Raw genomic sequence first — 20447 nt, forward strand, 5'->3', positions numbered from 1 at the left:
TACACTATTTCTTACAATAAATTTATTTGTCCTATCTTCATTCTTTTTCTTTTATGACATGCTTGAAAATGGAAAGTGGATTCAGTTGAAATAAACTTGTTTCATTGTAAATCGGATACGGATCAGAAATTCAATGAGAGGTACTACAACTGCCTAAGCCAAAAAACTTTTGCGGCTTCGAGGAAGAAGGATATACTTGAACATCAAATAATTCAAATGTTTATAACGTCAGATTCTACAAAGTTTTAATGTGCTTTGTAAAAGAATTTTTTTAATCAATATTTTCTTCGTAGTTTTAAAAATAAGCAAAAATATATGATCGCGTTATTAGCGCGAAGCAACATGAGTGCTCTCTTATAAAAGTTAAAAATCTGCGACAATTGACTTATTATACTTGATACTTTGCAATGCGACATCGCGGGTGATGGCCTTTGTAACGTAATCGCGTCATTCTGAAGAATCTTTCGTGAGGGAGACTCAAGATGAGAGAGTAAAAAGAAGATAAAGGAGTGCGGAGCTAAGAGGAACTATGAGTAGGTTGGCGTCGGCACTTCCGCGATTCGAATAGCGTCAGCTACTCGTTTCCACCCTTGGCGAGAGTGGAGTAGCGCGACGGCCAATGCGTTATATCGCTCATCTCGAGTGTATGAGCGCAGCAATAAATTTCCATAGAAAACGTTTAGTTTATAGGTACATGTGCGCATCGCTCAATATAAATAACACAACATTAACGTGTCAAATTATACAAGCTTAACCTATTATTACAGAAAAAATAATACACGGATTATCGTGCAAATAGCTGATTAGTAACAACTGATGTCGTTCAATATAAATAATCATTTATGCAAAACTATCATGCTATAGAAAATGAATTTATGGCGTGCACTAAAAACATTTCATTTATCATAGCATAATAAATTGAAGTAACTAAAAATAAACGGCATCCATCAATTAAACGTAAAAATAACCATACTTTTCACGGTTTTTTGCAGATTTTACATTTCCTTAAAAAAATTTTAATCTTTTCAAATAAACATTAAAAAATAATACATTTCTTTGCAGCGGATAATATACTTCTTACAACGTTGTAAAATTTAAGTAAGTTTAAAACGCTTAAGTGGAAAACTTGTTCCTGCTTCATTTCTGACGTGTATAGTCAGAGTCGCTGAATTTTTTGCGACATACATTATTTATGCGGGACTTCTAAAAACGACCCTTTTTATAAAAAGACCGGAAGTGGCGAATGGGATATCTCTCGCCAGCCAGAGATATGCCATCCCGCCGAGAATGAAAAAGTAGAAATGTTTACGCGAGTTTCATGAGCATGCACTTTTTCACATTTCGTTTGAAAACGTTTTCCGTTTACCGGAAAATCCTAGAATCCTGGTGAGTTTAGGTTATTGTTCTTGCAGGGAACATCATCTATCACTGGGGGCAATTATTGGCTTGTGTGCCATTTACTTAACAGTCTCAATTAACTAATCTTTCGTACTACTCATTATATTCTCTTCAAGATTATACTCTATCGACATTATTTTATTAATACCTAAGCAACTATCGATTGTATCTGTTTGTGTTTGCTCACTTCCAATAATAGTGTACCGTATCTTGATTCTTTTCCACGATAATAATATATCGGAAAAGTTCGCTCGAGGGTGCGATAAGGGCTGAGAAATTACCGTGGCGATTCATGGCGTAACAAAGATTAACGGCATCCGGAAATTCGAACGAAGCGCCCGCCGCGAATCGCTGGTAACCGTTAATTAAACGTGGCCATTGGACCAAGATTCGCGCGATGAATCCAAGTCGGCAGCGGTATACGTACTGAGGCGAGGCACACAGTGTAACTTTGGAAACGCGGTAACGAGGTAATCCACGTAACCTGCACATCCATGGGATTGCGGCGATGGTATAAAGCCCTCAACCTGCAGTTCATTTCGTAACGGCGGCGGCAATTATAATCTCGATTATCATAGTTCTTGCAAGACGAGCACATCGTATAGTCCGTCAGTAAACTTGGGATATTTAATTGCAGCGTATAAGCAGCGTATATATTGAAATCCGTCGCAATGGTAAATAGAACATTATTACACATCGTGTCTCGATCGTGACTAAGACTGCGAAATTGTAATTCTCCCAAACTCGCCTGTATCCGTCGATATTATTGTGTTGTAACCGGAGTTAAACGTTCAAACAAGTTAATTTTGCAATAAAGCCGACAAATTTAATCTCTATTCAAAACATTTTATCGATTTAAAAAATACCATTCAAAAATTAATTTATGAATTTATCTCAAAGATCAGCTAACAAAATGATTGAATTTCGAATTAATCGCGCAAGAATGCAGAAGGCTTGATGCGTAACCTAATAATAATTAAAATAATTATTAAATCTTGTAATACAATTTGCTATATTAATATCTCGCGCAGAGTTTATACAGAAAGCATCACATGAGACAGCGTCGTATTTTCGCAGCGCGGAAATTCCGGCACTAGACCGGGCGAGAGATGGATTATTCTCGTGTTAACTCAGGCCAAACAATTGCGCGGCTCTTGTCACCGTAAGGCGACTATTACTTTGCAATCCTCAGCCATATTATGTGTTGTACAATAAAGTGCGACACTGTAAAGCGACACGCCATCACACATAACGTTTTATGTATAATACAAAGCGACGTACAGAAAAAATATGTTGCACGCCTCGTTCTCTCTCAATCTGGCTTAATGGAGAACTGCTAAGTGTGACCTAAAATGTTCCGTGTCCAGTGCGATGTAGAAGAGAAACACGGCAAACCAATGTTTTTAAGTTGCGACCTTTGTTTCGCAATTTGTTCAGACATGTTTGTGATATTATACGAATCATCAAAAATTGTAAAGCGTAAATTGATTAGTTATCTTTAAACGGGTGCAGCGAATTTGGAGAATTGCGATTTCGCTATCCGAATCGCGATCGAGTTACGACGAGTAATAATGTTCCCTATTTACTATTACAGCGAATTTTATTGTTATGTAATTATGTGTTTTACACTGATAAAATTTTTGATAACATTTTTAAAAAATAAAAAAAATTTTAGGCACTAGCTGGCAAACAATCGATTCACACGCACACACACATTGGCAATTACAGGCGTATATTTTCACTCTTGTATGAGTAATTTGATTTTCAAACTGTATGAAAAAAATTGAAAAATTCTCCTGTAAAAAAATTCTCCTTTGAGTAAAAATTTTTTTGAGCGTAATAAAAAAATCGTAACTTTGATATATTTTAACTCGTTCAATAAATGCCTGTGCTCTAATTAAATCTAACTTAGCGTCGCGCGCATTTTTGCATTCACGGATTAACGACAGCGTATTATTCGTCGGCGTCAATTAAAAGCGTCGTTATTAAACAAGCGAGACGAAATCAAGCCCGCCGGGTGGGCGCGTGTCTCGCCGTCGGGAGTTACCGTATAACTTTGAGAAACGCGGTAACGAGATAATACACACGCCGCGCACGTCTATAGGAGCCTGTAAGGGTGGGCTGTAATTCGTATCACTGGTAAGCGCAGTGTGGCGGCTAACTGAGTTACAGACACGCGGCTCGTGTATAAGTGTACGTATACAGGTTGGGAACGTTTTGAACCACGAAAGCCACACTGTCGTCGACACAGCGTTTTCATAGCGCCGCTACCCCGAGATCCTACTTTGACCCATGAGTGCTTGCGTCACGCGCTGCTTTGCATTAAAATGCTATACAGAATCTATTATCGATAGCCACCTTTCGTATATATAGACTCTGTCCCTTTGCAGTCCGAAATAATTCCCACGAATAATTAAGTGCCGATTTATTAAGAGCTTTGTTCTCTCATTTTAAGTTTATCCTATGTAAACTAACACAAACAGTCAACTTATTTCGACAATTGTTTAAAATATTTCTTAAGAAAAAATACATATATCTGTATCTGCATCTGTATTATTTCAAATAATTAAAGAAATATGCGAAAGATTGTTGCCTAACGCTAACGAATCCATTTCGACGTAGCAGAGTTAATTTAAAATTTAAAACCTTAAATGGCAGTAAACAAAGCTTACAAATAAGAACTTCAAAATAACAGAAAATTACGTCGCAGTAAAAGTATATTATTCATGTCAGATGTTGGTTCGACTTCATATTTTTATTTTCATATGAATATTTTGCTTCTACTTGTCGTCGTGTATTAGTTTGCTCCATTTTACGGTTACCGAAACTGTACAAACAGTAAAACACGACGAACGATATTAGTATGAGTTTAGCAAATTCTCACGTTAGTACCGCCCGGTTCCAACAAACGGACGTCTGTTTCGGATAAAATCGCTCGCGCGTTGATTCACCTCTCCGGAAACTCGCCGCGCTGCACACACGGACGCAATATATCGATCAATGGCACATGGCGCCGGCGTTTACGCGAGTTTTTGCGAGAGATCTCGTTCTCTCGGTCGAAACGTCCATTCCTTCGAGCGTTACCGCGACCGCAGAACCGGAAGCTCCAATTCCTACCTAACGTGATGCTCCGTTGCAGTGGGAACGTCCAAGTTTATACGCGATCGACAGATATTTATTGGGCACCGAGCGCCAGCATAGAGCGTGCAACACATTCGTACTCGTGGGAACCGACCGTTTGGAACACACTCGAAACCGCGAGCTGCGCTGCTACCGCCGAAGGGCCAAGCTCGGACACCAAGTTACGATTGCAGTAACGGCATTACGTCGCGGTATCACGAGTGCACGCAACCGCGATACTTGTTTTGACTTTTTTTCCTCCCTTCCCCCCGAAAACTTAGCTTGATTCTTCTCGTCGAACATGTGATTGTCTTGTTTTGACAAAAGGTGAAATATTATTTCAGTTTGTTATTTTCATGTCGCACAATGACCAATGCGTTACTTATCTTCTCACTCGGAATTCTGCATGTAGCACAAATATTTTTGTTCGTTCGTTCAACTACATCAGCGAAAATATTTCTACATTTAAAATATCGTTCGTATATCACGCGAAATCCGTTACAAAATTACTTTGCTGTAACCCAGATTTCAAGATTACTGGAACAACGATATTCGATACGCATATAAAATCCATTTAATTCGCGTTGGCTTGTAACTAACAATAAGTATAAATATAGCCCTTTCCGCGTTTAAAAGTCCATGTTTTTGAAATGTTGCTTCGATGGATGAAACAATTCCAGTCGGAATATACTCTGGAAGGTACTCTATTTTAGGATATATATACTACAATGTGTACGTTGTCAGAAATCGTATTATAACTATAGCTTTATAACTATAACTCTTCACCATATGTGATATTTTCCAATACATATACAGAAATATATAGTAACTTATGTAGCCACGCAATTTCTTTTACCGTTATATCAAACGTTATAAAAACTAGTCTTGATTCTTGTATTGCCGGTTTTTAACTTTTCCTCTTAAATCATGTAAAAAATTAAAAAATTTACAAAACATCGTTGAAAAATTGTCATTTATTTCACATTTAAATGAGCTCGGAAATCCGTTTCATGTTTTCCTCAGTTGTCGCTTGCAGCTCGAATCAAGTATTTTCCTGAATTTTTATTAGTATTTGATGAAAGATACTCGGATTTATTTACCCATTTTAGATGGTACTTGGATTGAAACGACAATGGAGTTCTAGCTGGCGCGGATTCGTCCTTCGTCGCCGTTCAAGATTTCGAAATCTCGTTTAGAGAAGAGCGAAACTTATGCCCTCGGCCTGCTCGGCGGCCCACGATAATAGCCACTAGTCGATCCTCGTCCTCGCCGCGACGACCCAGATTCGTTTGCAGCCAGATGGTTCGATGCGGCAGCCGAATACACTGTATAGAATCCTACTGAGCAATCGATATTTATTGTCAAAATTTTGACAATGCTTCGAAGTATAAAGTATCACAGACTTCCCTTTGATTATAAATTCAAATTGCAAAAAAATAGAAAAAATGCCGCTTGCGCCCTAATTTCGAAACACTGATAGTAAGATTTTGATTAATAAGCGATTGAGAGCTGATGATAAAGTAAGTTTCATTGGTATAAACAAACACAGCATTAATTTAAATATTAGTTCAATTTAATATTCTAATTAAAATTTTTTTTAACTTTGAACTTCGGGGAAAATTTTTTAAAATTATTTGCTGCTTTGGATCATAATGGCACTCTTCGTATATTTCAAAGTAGCAACCATAATGATTTATTTGACATATTTGCCTTGAGATGTTTCGCGCGTCAGCTAAAAGTATCAAAAATTTTAAACTTAAGACAGTAAACTTAAGACAGTGTTTATCTTTCCTCACGTTTCCTCACGGAAGCGACATTTTTCGGGGGAAGCAGAAATCTGTACTTTCCTGCCAATATTACGAGCGCCAAGAAGCACAACGTTGTCGAGAAGTGCACGGTGAGATATATAGATCTCTCTCTAGACGATGGGTAGCTCGATAAGAACCGGAGATAAGTCGCCGGCCGACAAGAATTTTATTCCCAGACGTATATATTCCCTACGGTTCCACTCTACGAAGGAACGGAAGGCCGCGTTAAATATAGGGTCCGCGCCATTTTAGTGCGATCGATGGGTGACTGCGAGTTTCAGGATGAGCTCTTTGTCCGAGCACGAGATTTACGTCGCGTAAAAGTAGATCGGTGAGAAAAATCATTGTAACTCTGTTGTTACTACTTCGTCGCGTAAAAAGAGGTGTAAAAGAGGCAATAAACTAGTCGCAAAAAAAAAATTGATTTATCTACGTCTTTTTTCTCTTCTTTTCTTCTAAATAAACGTTACCTATTTGAATTTAGCATAATTTATATGCCGCTGTTAACTCGCAGAGATTTTATCTTTTATACGCGCATTATTTTCACCGGAGAACATGGAAAGCCAAATATTCAAAATGGATCGCAAAACAAGAATATCATGCGACGATAAAAAAATTCCCATCGGGATAAAGCGGTAAAGATAAACCGACGGTGAAATTGCGCGCTGGTATAATTACGTATGCAACAGCAACAGAGTTGGCTAGAGTCTCGAAATTACTTGCAACATCAGACCCAGACCGACTTTTATGTCTTATTCGGAGCTTTTTACTTCACACACATTCCCGTAATGTGTAACGCGGCGAAAAAAGATTGCGAGTATCAAAGTTTCTAAATACTGCAAAAAATTGTGCAACGATGCAGCATGACGGCGCATTCGGATATCTACAGAGAAAACGTGTGCAAGTTGTTACAAGATACGCGTGTCGCTACCGACCTAGTTTTAGAGATTCCAGAGAAGGTTCTTACACGGGCGTATGTTATCGCGCATCGTCTATCGACAGTGCGCGACGATCGTTCCTCCTCTCGTTCAGGCCAATCGTTCCACGAAATTAAACCGATCCGGCAACGCGAGCGTGCAATCGAGCGAATTGTTGTATCGCCGCGCAAACTTCTTTTTTAAAGAGCGCAACGGCGGGGGGAGGGGGACGGTAACTGCGCCGTGGCACTCACGCAAGAATTTGTGATAGAAGGAAGTACGTCCTTCCTTCCGCACGCCACCGACGACGAAAGTAACGCCGCGCAATTTCACAGCCGTCGCGTCGCAGACGCAGACACGATGCATTCTTTCGTAGTGCACCATCGCGCTGTGCTCCGCATCGTGGCGGCTTGAAACGTACGGAACGTCGGAATTGGAAACTAAAATTGGAATCTTATCCATCCGTCACTATCCACACTTCTATTTTTTTTTAAACTAGTTAACTATCGATGCTTTTTTCGATCTCTTCGATAGTTCTCTACTCTTCACGAAGCATTGTTCTGTATTAAAATACGGTATATGTGCAGAATGTATCCCAGAATGCATTTTGCAGCGAAATTCTTCCGACTTTCAGCTTTGCAGCTAATAGCACTTCTATCAAAAGCTTTTTCGATTTTTACACATCGGCAACGTGTATCTTCGCGTGCTATCTTTGCATCGCCCCACATGTTATTCCCAAAACACGATATTGAAAACTAAACCAAATTTCTGTTATCGACCTATTCGCCTTGCGTTTCTATATATTTTTTTTCGTTTATTTTTTTTTCCGTATCGCAACGCATGAACAAAATAATAAAAACTCTATCACGACTACGTATCGGCAAGAATTATGTTTTTCAGTTCCGAGGTATGTCGAATGTGGCGCATGACAAATGATAAATTTATTGTTTCAAATGCATCCTGGCGTATAACGCGCGGGTAACATCGGCGCGCATGCAAACCACAAATCGGCCCCAATATTTTATAACCCGATTAAGCGCACAGTTTTAATACGTCTGACCAGACCGCAGTAAAACTGAATCCGCAATGCGTACAAATCTACCAATACTCTTGCTGCGTGAATATTTTATATGGAAATATTCTAGGAGCAGTCTACAAGAATTGGTAAAATATTATATAAATTGCGAATATATAATCCTTTAACGGTGGCAAGTCATAAATCAGCAAAAAATATTGAAATGCAAAACAGTTAATTTATCCAACTGTAAGCATTCTTTTATATCAGAACGGTTTTTTGCGAAAGAGTTGCAGTTCAATAATACGCGAAATGCGCGTATTTTAAAAGTATTTAAAAAATTTATGCATTATGTATAGAAGGCGGTGTATTTTTACTCTTTTTAATTTCTCCGTTGAGTCTTCTCAATTCAGGGCTATTACGGGAGAGTTGAGGTTAAGAGGTGGAGTTCAAAAATTGAACCAAAAGTTCAATAAATAGCTTCAAATTTTGTCGGTGACATCGATTCGATATTTATATTTTTATGCGGTAAAGCGTAGAGTCAATGTTGACTCAGCTCTACCACAAAAAATATTAAATTCCTGCCCAATATGATCACAATAACAACAACAGCGGTATAAGTTTCAAAATTTTAATTTACAGAATGTAAAAGTTTCTGAATAGTTCCTTTTGCGAGTAATTTGATTTTTATTGGGGCAAGAAGCAGCTATACAAGGGTACTCTCGATAGGTTATAGCGTTTGTTCGAGCGCGTAAAAAGCGGTCTTGCCCGACGATCCGATACGGCACAATCGTCATTCATTGAATGGGATATGAGCATCATTCTGACCGTGAAGATCGATTTCAAATAAAACGAAGAACGCAGAGAGAGAGAGAGAGAGAACCACTATTATATTCGACTTTCCGCTTTCATCCCGAACATTCAGCCAGGTATCGTCGCATTCACCAAACCATTGACATTTAAAGGTTTTCTCCGTCTCATCTTCTCCGCCATTTCTCTCTTTCTTTCTTATCTAACTCTTAGACGACCGAAATCGGAGATAACGCTAGAGTTCCTTCGCGCCGGGAGATAAAGATGAAAAGGCAAACTGTTTTGTAAGACCGATAATAGATGGAAAAAAAAGTCTATGTGTAAAATTTTAAAACGAAATATAAATATATGCATTCAGTTGTATTTTTAATTAATATTAAAATATATCAATACGCGTTAAATATAACAGAAAAATCTAAACAAAATCATATTCTCGACGCGCCCATGTTAACTACGCGGTCCATGGAACATGAGAGTGCAGAGCGAAGAAACCATGAAAAGGACAAGTGGGCGAAAAGTGGGTGGAATACGCATAAAGTCACATCAGCCGCGCGCTGTGCAAGCAGCAGTAAACGGAGAAACGATAAAGCGCGCACCCCAGAACGAGAAACACCTGCTCTCTTCAATCCGTGTCTTTCTCCACTTGTTTCTTGTCACACGCGCATCGCGTTACAATGTAACCCATACGAAAGGAGAGAAACCCTTTTCACTACCAGGCTGCCAGGACGAATCTCTCGAAATCTTGAAAATTACCATCGAATCTGGCCGTGAACGCGTTGTAGGGTAACGACCGGTCGATCGAGCTACTCTAATATTTTTGTACATGCAGGCTACCCGGATATGGTGCATTTACCTACGATCAATATTGGATGAAATGCATTTGCCAATATTTCAATTGACAAATATAAATTTTGAATATACGTATTTATAGTAGTATGTCATATTTACATAAAAATGAAAGGTTTAATAATTATCAAGTTAATTTTGTAAAGACAGTCTAATTAACAACTTCACATTTATAAATTCTATATAATTGTCGTCTAAATTGAAAATAATTTCGATGACTGAAATTTACATTAAATTGCTGAAAATACGATAATTATTCTTTTATTACGGCTTACAATAGAAAATCTACCTTTGTAAATTTTGAAAAAAGCTTGTCAACAATAATATGATTGTAATTCTGTGATATCAATGTACGATTGACATCAGACAAATTTTAATTATTGTCACCCGTCATCAAATATGACTGACAAGCTAGTAGAAATTACCAGCGGAAATTCATTTGAGAACTCGTCTCACTCGTGGAACGCCAACTCGAAACTATTTCGAAATTATTTTCACGCTTCACAGTCGCTTGCTAAAAGCCGACTTTTGATTTCTACAGAGAGAGAGAGAGAGACTCCGGTTCTCTAGTTTAAGTCGACTAATAGACGGAAGCATGCGCGCAATACAGCTTCAAAGCTGAAATAGATCAACTTTCGATCATTCCTCGACACTCCAAAGTTTTGTGCAATTATTACAAGGTGTTGACGGAATGACGGCAATCCCGTCGTAAACTTTGCTTCGTGTAGATGAAAGTTACGATGTGCGACTTATAGAAGAAACAAGTGGAACAAAGATAGCGGGATGCAGCGCTGCATGCTGCGCGATCCCTTAATTCATCTTCACAATCATGAGAAAAAAGGGAGGGGGAGGAGATGCACGAGCGAAATAAGAGTGTCGTGTACCTGCTTCGAGAGTAGATCTTTGTTAAACTTTAAGTAACGAAGAGCCCGGTGAATTTTATTTGACACCTGATGAATGTGCCCGTGCCACGAAAGGGTAATGAGAATTCCGGAATCGCGCGCGCGGAAGTGAAGTATGAAATATCCCCGGCACGAATAATAAAATAACCGGCGAGGTGTATTAGCGACATACATTAACGCGACAATCTGACGTTCTCGAAAATATGCGGAATAATGTCGGGATGATCATCATAAGATTAAACGACCCGTTAAGAATATTTGCTGCCGTCATCGTAATTGAGTAAAATTTAATCGTGCTAATGATTACAAAATACGATTATTGAATAACTAGTGATTGTGGTTGATAAATGATGAAAATAATCTTGGAACAAAAATAATTGTCGTTGTTGAAATGTGATTAAATTGTCAGAAAATAAATAAAAGCAGAAAATAAACATGTTTTTACAATTGTTTCAATACATTAACAAATAAATCAATAATCGGACAAGTGTAATAAATGAGTTTACTCACTAATCGATGCGTTGCCACTGCACATCTTATTCCCCTCAGTTTGTAACCACCGATTTGCTCCTTTCTGTTCTTGAGCACTCGCGCAACAATGCACCGATTTGCTCACGTTATGCAAAATTAAGGAAACACTTGTCATCCAATTTGGTATTCGTTCGCATACAAAATTTGCTTTCGATAAAAATACACGAAAAGATCATATTTAATCGTAGGATTATGAATGCTCAACGCGAAATGCGAAAGGATAGATTAGGTTGAATTAGATTCCGATTTCGAACGGCAAGAAACGCACAAAACACGATCATGTTTGATACCGTTTGATTCGCGTATACTGTTCGCATATGAATTTCGCTTTCAGCGAGTGAAAGATGCGAGAAACACGGAGCAGCCGCAACTCGGTGTCGAATTCGCGCTTATATGATGTGACTAGTTGTAAGACAAGCGGCGCGGAAGATGAAGGGGAGAGGCACCACTGCTCAGCGTGCGAGCCGCGAGCGTGTATTTTTAGGAAAGCCAGCGCAAAAAATTTCTTCATAGTAAACAAAAATAAAACGGGACAAAACGAGACAAAACTGGATTCAATAATATGTCCAAGATTTATTTTCGGTCAATATTTCCATGACGAGAAAAACGGCAGGTAATAAATACATGTAATAAATACATGTAATAAATACATGTAATTTTTGTTGTCATACACAATATTGCTTTAACTTCGTCTATTAGAACGTTATTTTCAAATATTATAACTGCATTTTCTCCAAAAACCTGCTATCAAAAACCTGCTATCCATTGCATGCAATATTGTGTTTAAACTAAATATTAATCATTTTTATTCTCTGATACGGTTATTACAATAACAAGATTTAAGAATTTATATAAATTCCTTAAAACAATAATGTTATTTACTTTATTTTTGCAGAATATACTAAAAGATTAAATTTTATTTATATATTTTTAAACTGTGAAATAATGTCGGACAATATATTTTGCATTATAATGATTACTAAATTTACGAAATATCGCTGTATTTATAAATATATTGCAATATCAGAATTATCCCAACAGACGCGTTATGCTATAAAAAAATATTACCAACATTCCAATGATAACACGTATTGCAGATATGTGATATCGGTTGTGAACGTGACAAAAATGGAAACGCGACACTAAATAGACGACGTACATACGCGTGAATTCGAAGAATGGATGCGCTGTAGCGACGATACAACAATAACTGATTCTGTGTCTATATTCATGTTGAGTTGGCATGAATGGAAATTAATCTTGCGGTTTAATAAAAGAAAATAAAGATTATGAAACAGAATGGAGTGATTTTTCGAGAATTTACGATATTTCCTGCACTGCGATGATGTCTCATACAACAAACTTTCGCCTTATCGCTTCCCCTTGTCTTACGTCAGCGTAAAACACAATGACGAGCCACAGCTCGTACGTAGCCATGACTTGTTTGTGATGAGAATAAACTTGAATGATAGTTTTCCAAGCAAAGCGGAGAGTGCAAAAAATGCGTGGGATATCGCGTTGCACTGCCACACATGCAAAATCCGACTCGTATAGCTTTTCGTTTTCCTCGTTTTCGCATTATTCTTGCCACATAGAGATATAAAAGTTTGGAAAAGAAATAATAAAAAAGTACAAAAATTATCAACATTTAAGTTCATTGTAAATCATACATATTGATTTTTATAATTTATGACGAGATGAAGTGCAAAATCACATTTTACATGCCGATTCTAATTATCAGCAACAAAAGTTTTAAAAAGTAATTTATTTTCTGCATTATTTAATACAAAAATCTCTGCTAAATAGTTGGAGCACTAAAATAAGAAATATGGAACATTAATTCGAATTGCGTTTCGATTTTGTTGTAGAAATACTAACTTCAGAGACATCACGCAGAATCTTCGCAGCGATTGTAAATAGACGTATAAACGCGAAACGAGCCTAGTATCACAAAGTCGTGTTTACGAGAGGATGCGATAGAAAGAAACCGTGCGCGACAGACAATCACGCTTCCCATCCCGGATATTATACGTGTGTATTTTCAATCAGTTCGCGCCTAGAGTTAAAAAAAAAAAAAAAACGTAACGTCACGTCGGAGAATGAGTACAGCTCTCCGACGAAAGACGAAATGTATATCGCCCAAAGCTATCTCTCATCGAGACTGCTGACGTGACGAAAACGATGATCAGTCTCCCGATATTCATTCAATTTTCCTTCAGCAAATTATTATGTCACGTCGCTCCTCAATTTGCGAAAAAGGGAGAATATTTTATGTAATATAAACGCAAAGTTTCTATTAACTTTAACTTCCGTAATTTCAGAACAGTGTTTTCTCACGTTTTTAGCGCTATGCTACACGTAGAATAATATTTATATTGTTGAAACAAATTGCGTTTGGAAGCATTTCTTCGAGTACTTCGTGAAAATATTGATTATACGTTCTTTATGTCAATCAAATAAATGGTATTAAAATATATCTATTAAATATTAAAATATAATATTAAAATATATCTATTGATTTCACATTAATGATCCCTCCATATTATTTGTACGCTATATTGAAAACATGAGGAAACATTGTTTTGAACTTACGAAAGAATTATAATTAACAGAAATTTTATATAAGAAATGTTATTCCACATGTCATTTCTTTACAAACAATTATTAATATTTCACATAGTATCACAGTAACATTAGACGTTTTATTAGAATACGAAACATTGTTAAAACGCGATAAAGCGAGGTTTTCAATAACTCTTCATATTTCCCCCGGGATACGGCATGTGTATACGAGAGATAGCTGACAATAAAAGTCGAAGATATTACACGAGGGATGGTGGAATTAATTTAATGCTACAACAACCGTGAGCTTAAAACCCCAGTGGTCTCGATAGTTCGTTGAAGATCATTCCAAACTGTAAATTCCAATAAATTGACGTTATCTTTTCATTATGAAAAATTGTTTGGTATAATTAACACAATCCGAGACACTTTAAAAAACATTCGGAAAAATGAAATAGGAAAAACATCAGTTAATATCGCGTAGAATCGAAATAAATAATCAGCAGAAAAAATGCTAATAGAACTTGCGGTTTTTTTTTCTTTTACCATTCTTCTCTGTTACTAATTTGATAACTGCGGTAAAAATTGACACAAGCACATTCAGCGCAATTATTAAAACTCGGAAAACGCAAGCTTATTTTTAGTCAGTATAAAAGTCCGTAATAAAACAAAAGTTTGTAATAAAATAGAATACATGGTAGCTGACTATGAAAGCCGCACAGGCAACAAAGGAATTAATTTAAACTGTACGAAATTAAAGACCAAAAGTACACGCATTAACTAAATTCGGTCCTAAAAGTTTTTACCGTACTATTTCCCAAATGGTGTCCTCGCAAATGCACGCGCGGTGTATTCTGAAGAAAGAAAGAAAGTAGGTCTCGAAGGAAATTACTTTACTTATTCGTTTGTTGTAGGGCTATCGTTTATACCAGTTTAATTTTTTCAACACCGTATAAAAACAGGTAAGCAGAGTATCCCACTACTTTCTTTTTTCTCTCTCCAAATTCGAGAGACTCACAACTAAATTATGTATATTGAGAAATATTATCCTATTTTTTCAAAAATTAGGTTACTAATATTTTCAGTGGTATGGAAAATATGAACATGATGATCTTATTTTCTCACAAAAAATGCAGAGAATAAATTGGGTTTTCACATCCTGTTTTTTCTCTTTCCTCTCTTTATATCCCTCTGAAAAACAAGAGAAAATGTGATGGTTGACTACGTGAATCGGATACCACACGGGAGTAAAAGGAAGACGGAGACGAAGACAAAGATTATGTGTCAAATGAAAGAGGAAAACGTATAAGGAGGTAACAACTTGCTGGGTGGTTAACTGGAAGACGAAAACGAGGGATTTCGATTATCGTCGGAAGAACAGGAACAGGAATAAGGGACGAGAGAGAGAAAAAGAACAAAGAAAGTCTGCCTGATCCCTCTCCCACACGTCACCAGCCATATGGCATCATGCCGTGATTCCCTACGACGACTGCTGGGCTTATACGGTGGCGCCTGCCATTCGAAACTCTATTTTATATAGTTCTGTACAACCCTCCCTGCTGTACCATCATTTTTCTTGCAACCCCTATCATATACGCATTATTGACATCTTAAACCGTGAACTATGACGTCATAGTTTGCATTGTATAAACAAGGTATGTATATCCCAACATTTTCGCTTATCAAAATATTATACCAAAAAAATTCAAAAATTAAGTAATAAAAGCCTGATGTTTTGTTCTAATTTTGTGCCAATTTGTATAATATTTTATATATTAATATTTAGCTTATTAGATTTTGTGATTTTTAAATCCTTAGAAGAGTGTACATATTATTGTTATCGAATTTTCTATACCAAATTATGCAAAAAAGTATCTTTATAAACAAAAATATGTATCAACTATTTTTTTTCACGACAAAAAGAGTTTTCAGAAATTTGTATGAAAAATTCACGATATTTTTGATATAGAAAAGCTGAAGCTACACGCTTAAAATTTTATGGTATGACAGATAATCATGAAAATTTCCAATAAAACAATTGAGAAGCACTATAAAGAACGGAAGGATGAGACAAAATGCGATAGAAAACAGTATACCCGTAAAAGATAGAAATAAGATAAAGTCAAAGGTCCAACGCGGAAGAAATCGTTCGCTGGTACTTTCGAATGTGATCGGAAGCGACATGATCTGAAATTTCTTTATTAAATCTTCTAGCGTGACTATTGTGCCTCAGTTGATTTTGTTTTTAGTGCGAAGATGTTATATAAGACGTGAGGTAATGTTTAAAATGCAAATGCATAAAAATAAAATTTCTTTATCGATTTTGAATATCCACAAATCAAAATTGTTAGAACATATATAACTCGACTACTTTGTGATTCTTTTACGGAAAATATATGAATGTGTAACACGCAATAAATCTGAAATTTTCGATCCCAACGCCAATCCATAATTTATGAAAGCTCCTAAAATACACATTTTTCCTCAAAGTAGAAAAGAGATATACTTAAAATATTGTAAAATTAAAACCATTTCATAAAAGATTGAAAATAAATAGATATACATGTTTTACATGATATATTACACAATTTGAATTTTTTATTAAATTGAGTTATAGTAAAAAAAAAAAGTTTTTACCATAAAAGTTTTTTTTCGATAAGCAAAGAATATCAAGGCACAAGTTTATATCTCAGCAAACAAATGATTGAAAACTAATTAATCGATTGTGATTACGGACCGTCTTAAAACTTCCGGAGTTTGCGAGTCAGACATCAGTAAACAGGATACTCTCACTCCCTATCGCTTTCCGTCATTTTCTTGAATGAAGCGCTTAGAGTGGCGTTAGCGATACAACGCGTCGCTAAGCGAGACGATACGACGCGACACGACCCACACTCAGCGTTCCGCACGTGCTGCATACGTAATACGTATTGACGCGCCGAACAAAGCGAAACGCAAGTGCATATCGCCGAATCACACAGTGTGAGATACTCTAATTCCCAGTGCACACACTGTGCATACTTTACGAATTATCCGAATCATTGAATAAAAAAATTGCCAAACGATTTATCCTGCTTAATGAACAGACTGGAAATAATCGAGAATAATGAAGAAAAACTAGACTGTAAAATATCTCTCTGTGAAATCCATATTTTCTTCTCATGAGAATCCAAAGAAGCATTTTGAAAAAAATGCAAATTTAGATACTTTATATTGTCTCGTTATCGAATCACGCTTCATACAAATATGCGGCTAAAGTTAAATTTAACAACGGAGAAATAATGATAAATATGTTCTTACCAAGTCAAAATATCTCGTTTTGTTTTATATATGATTTCCATCCATTATTTCTACAAACTCGATACAAACATTTCAATTTACAAAATGAGAATATGCAGTAATGGTTGTCAGTTATTGCTCACTTGTTGTGATTCAGATAATATTATTCTAAAATTGCTCTATAACAACTCAAATTACAACACCGTCTACCCAAAATACGGATAAAGTGATAATATAGACATTCTGCAGCACGTTATCTGTGTGCGCATGGACGAGCAGCGTCGAAGACAACAATCAAACATTGCATAAAAAAGAGAGTTATCTTCTCTGCTAAGATATTTTGTTACGTGTTTTAATGATATTGTCTATATTTTTCATGATAGAAAAGGGCTTTTCACTTAAAATTACGGTAAAAGTAAGTCGATATAATTTTATATAGCTTCATATACTTCAAGTAACTGGCAGAATCTCATAAATTTGCTGTTGGCATTGTTATAAGCGGTTTGTTTTAAACTAATTGTGGCACAAACTTTTAATAATACAAGAAAAAAACGCACTCGAGCGTTAAATGTTTTTGATTATAAAAGTATTTCAAGAAAGGGGTAATCTCGCGAAAATATCTTGTAATCTGTTGTAGTTCGTGCTGTTTTTAACATTATTTCAACCAAAGTTTTATCTTTTATTTTGATGTATAAATTTATTTTTTATTAAATGCTTACTGGTGGTCTATACAATTATAATATATTTATTGATATAAATTTTATGTTTTAATAATGTAACTTTTACTGCAACATGTATATCCATATGTATTTAACGCGAATATGTTGCAAATTTCTTTTATTATTTTACTTAGCCACAAAGTATCCTGATAAACGCATTCTTTTCAACGTTATTCTGTTATAAATCTTTTAATAATACGATTTACGATCCTACGGTATTGCTACAAACACGTGTCTATCGTTTCAAAATGACGCCTGTATCAGAACTGCTTTGCAAGTCCTGCATGCGTGTTAAATTGCGGTAACACTTATACTTAATATGCAACATATAAATATATTGAATTCAAGGATTTTTGCGCAATTTTTAATAAAAAATCTTTGGCAATCTTGGAGATAGCGTAGAGAGAGAGAGAGAGAGAGAGAGAGAGAGAGAGAGAGAGAGAGAGAGAGAGAGAAGAGAAAGGATTCATACAAGATTGTTTTCCGTGAATAAAAAAAAAAATAGACAGCACGCGGCTGAACTCGAATCGAAATAAAGAAAGATTGGTACTTACCGGCAATGGCGACGAACAGGAAAAATATCCACGTATCCATGAGTCTGCCGGTTGAGAAGAAGCCACCGCTGCTGGCTGAGGAGGCTCGCTTGTCCATCACGCACCAGAACGCATAACACCTGATCTTGACACCTAGAGTACACTCCTGTGCTCCTTCTTCCTTTCAAAGATGCACCCACCGATTTGCACGGAACGCGCGAATCACTGAAAGAGATTCTTCGAAGAACGCGCGCGCGAGCCGTCTGTCACAAACTTCACTCTGTCTCGACCAAGTCGTCCTGCCGCGCTTTAATACCGTTCTTTCACATCGTACTCGACGAAAGTTTTCTCCCGCAGAAACTCACGCGACGAACGAAACGAGACAAACGAAACGGCGATAATAACGGTGACAGCGACGGCGACGACGACGGCGACGGCGACGACGACGACGACGGCGACGACGACGACGGCGGCGACGGCGACGACGACGACGACGACGACGCTGTTCTGTGATCGCGCGCGCTGCCGCGACGTGTGCGCCTACGCGTGCGTAGATATGTTACGCACTCTCGCCCGCCCGCGTGTGTATATGCATGCACGTTACGTCGAAATGCGTTGGCTGCTTACGTTTATGTTTGTGAATGTGCACACGCGGAGATGAGATGTTGCACTACCGGCGCCCGCGATGCACGCCGGAATGAAACAGATGGACGACGGAGACGACGCCGTGTTCTTCGCGTTCGTGCGACAAACCTAACACGTTGAAGTTAGGCGTGTGAGACGAAATGGAGAGAATGAAGACGCGGAGCGAAGGAACGTTGCTCCTCGACGACGTGGAGCGCGAGCGGCGTGTGTACAGCCGACCGTCGTGCTCTCACCGCCGCGTTACCCGGAGTATTGACCGACTCGACTCCCGTCACGGCACGGCGCGGTGCGGGCGAAGGAGGGGAGACAGTAAAACGCGGCGAAAAGAGAGGGGCATAGCAAGCATGCTCCGTGGTGACTGCCTTATAACTAGTCTTACTAGCTGCGCGCGCACGTCGAATCTCATACTCCAGCGGGTTGAGCCAGCCAGCCGGCCGGCGCTGGCCGGCGCTATGCACGACGTCGAAATTTCTGTTATGTGTATGTACATACATACATACATACAGGATGTTTCATTTTCAACAATGCATCTAAATATTTCGAAAACGAGACATTTTTGGGGGAAAAGTTTCAGACGAAAGTTGTACGATTATTAGGGCGCGTGAAATGGTTATGTTAGTTTAGTTTTGAATTCTATCCATCACATGGCTAGGTCAAGGTCAACTTGATTTTTTTAAATAACATATATTTTTTGGTATTTTTGAAAAATTTATTTCTTTTTTAATTTAACGATGTATAAAAAGTATGGAGTCGATCGAATCTTGAAAGAATCCAAGGCTAAACTGAGATCACCACCTTATGTTTTCCTGGCAACTGCACAACTTTTATCTGAAATTTTTTTTCCCTAAAAGTCTCATTCTCATCTTTGGCAAGAAATATTTAAATGCATTGCTTAAAATGAAACATCCTGTATATATGCGACCTGTGCGAATTAAATCGAAGCGATCCGCGGCTACGAGAACGAGTCGTTAACCCACGCTTCGTCAGTGACAACTTGAATTGGCCGCAACGGCAACACATCCACGCCTCTTATATCGGTAAATATAATAATAAAAAATACTGACACACTATATTTGTTATATGAAAGAATATTAAAATATCAGTATTCCCAATTTTAACATTAGTTTCTAAAAGAAAACTTTAGAATGCCTAAAAGAAATAATAGATTACTGCATAAGAAATTGATTTCTATTAAACTACGAGAAACTACAAAAAACAATATAATAGAACAATAGAAAATATTGTTTTCAGTAAGCGAGAGAACATAATTAATATTTTTCTTTATAATGTTATTGTGAAAGAGATACAAGCAATGTTTCCAGTGCGTAAAAAAATTGCTAAATTAAAAAAAAAAAAATAAAC

The 20447-nt window shown here is 37.2% G+C and overlaps 1 protein-coding gene across 2 annotated transcripts in view; it reads right to left on the minus strand.

The window, feature by feature from the left end:
- dtn (transmembrane protein 132C dtn) overlaps positions 1-19480 on the minus strand; it is a 102913-nt gene extending 83433 nt beyond the window's left edge. The window contains exon 1 of one of the 2 annotated variants that reach the window (XM_012377281.2): positions 18462-19480. In XM_012377281.2, the coding sequence (XP_012232704.2) occupies positions 18462-18558 (97 nt within the window). In that variant the 5' untranslated portion in view covers positions 18559-19480. The remainder of the gene's footprint in view (positions 1-18461) is intronic. The other variant, XM_067347186.1, reaches the window with a different exon arrangement.
- Positions 19481-20447: the final 967 nt, after the last annotated feature.

This window comes from Linepithema humile, chromosome 1 (genome assembly GCF_040581485.1).
Source record: "Linepithema humile isolate Giens D197 chromosome 1, Lhum_UNIL_v1.0, whole genome shotgun sequence".
NCBI classification, from domain to species: Eukaryota; Metazoa; Arthropoda; class Insecta; order Hymenoptera; family Formicidae; genus Linepithema; species Linepithema humile.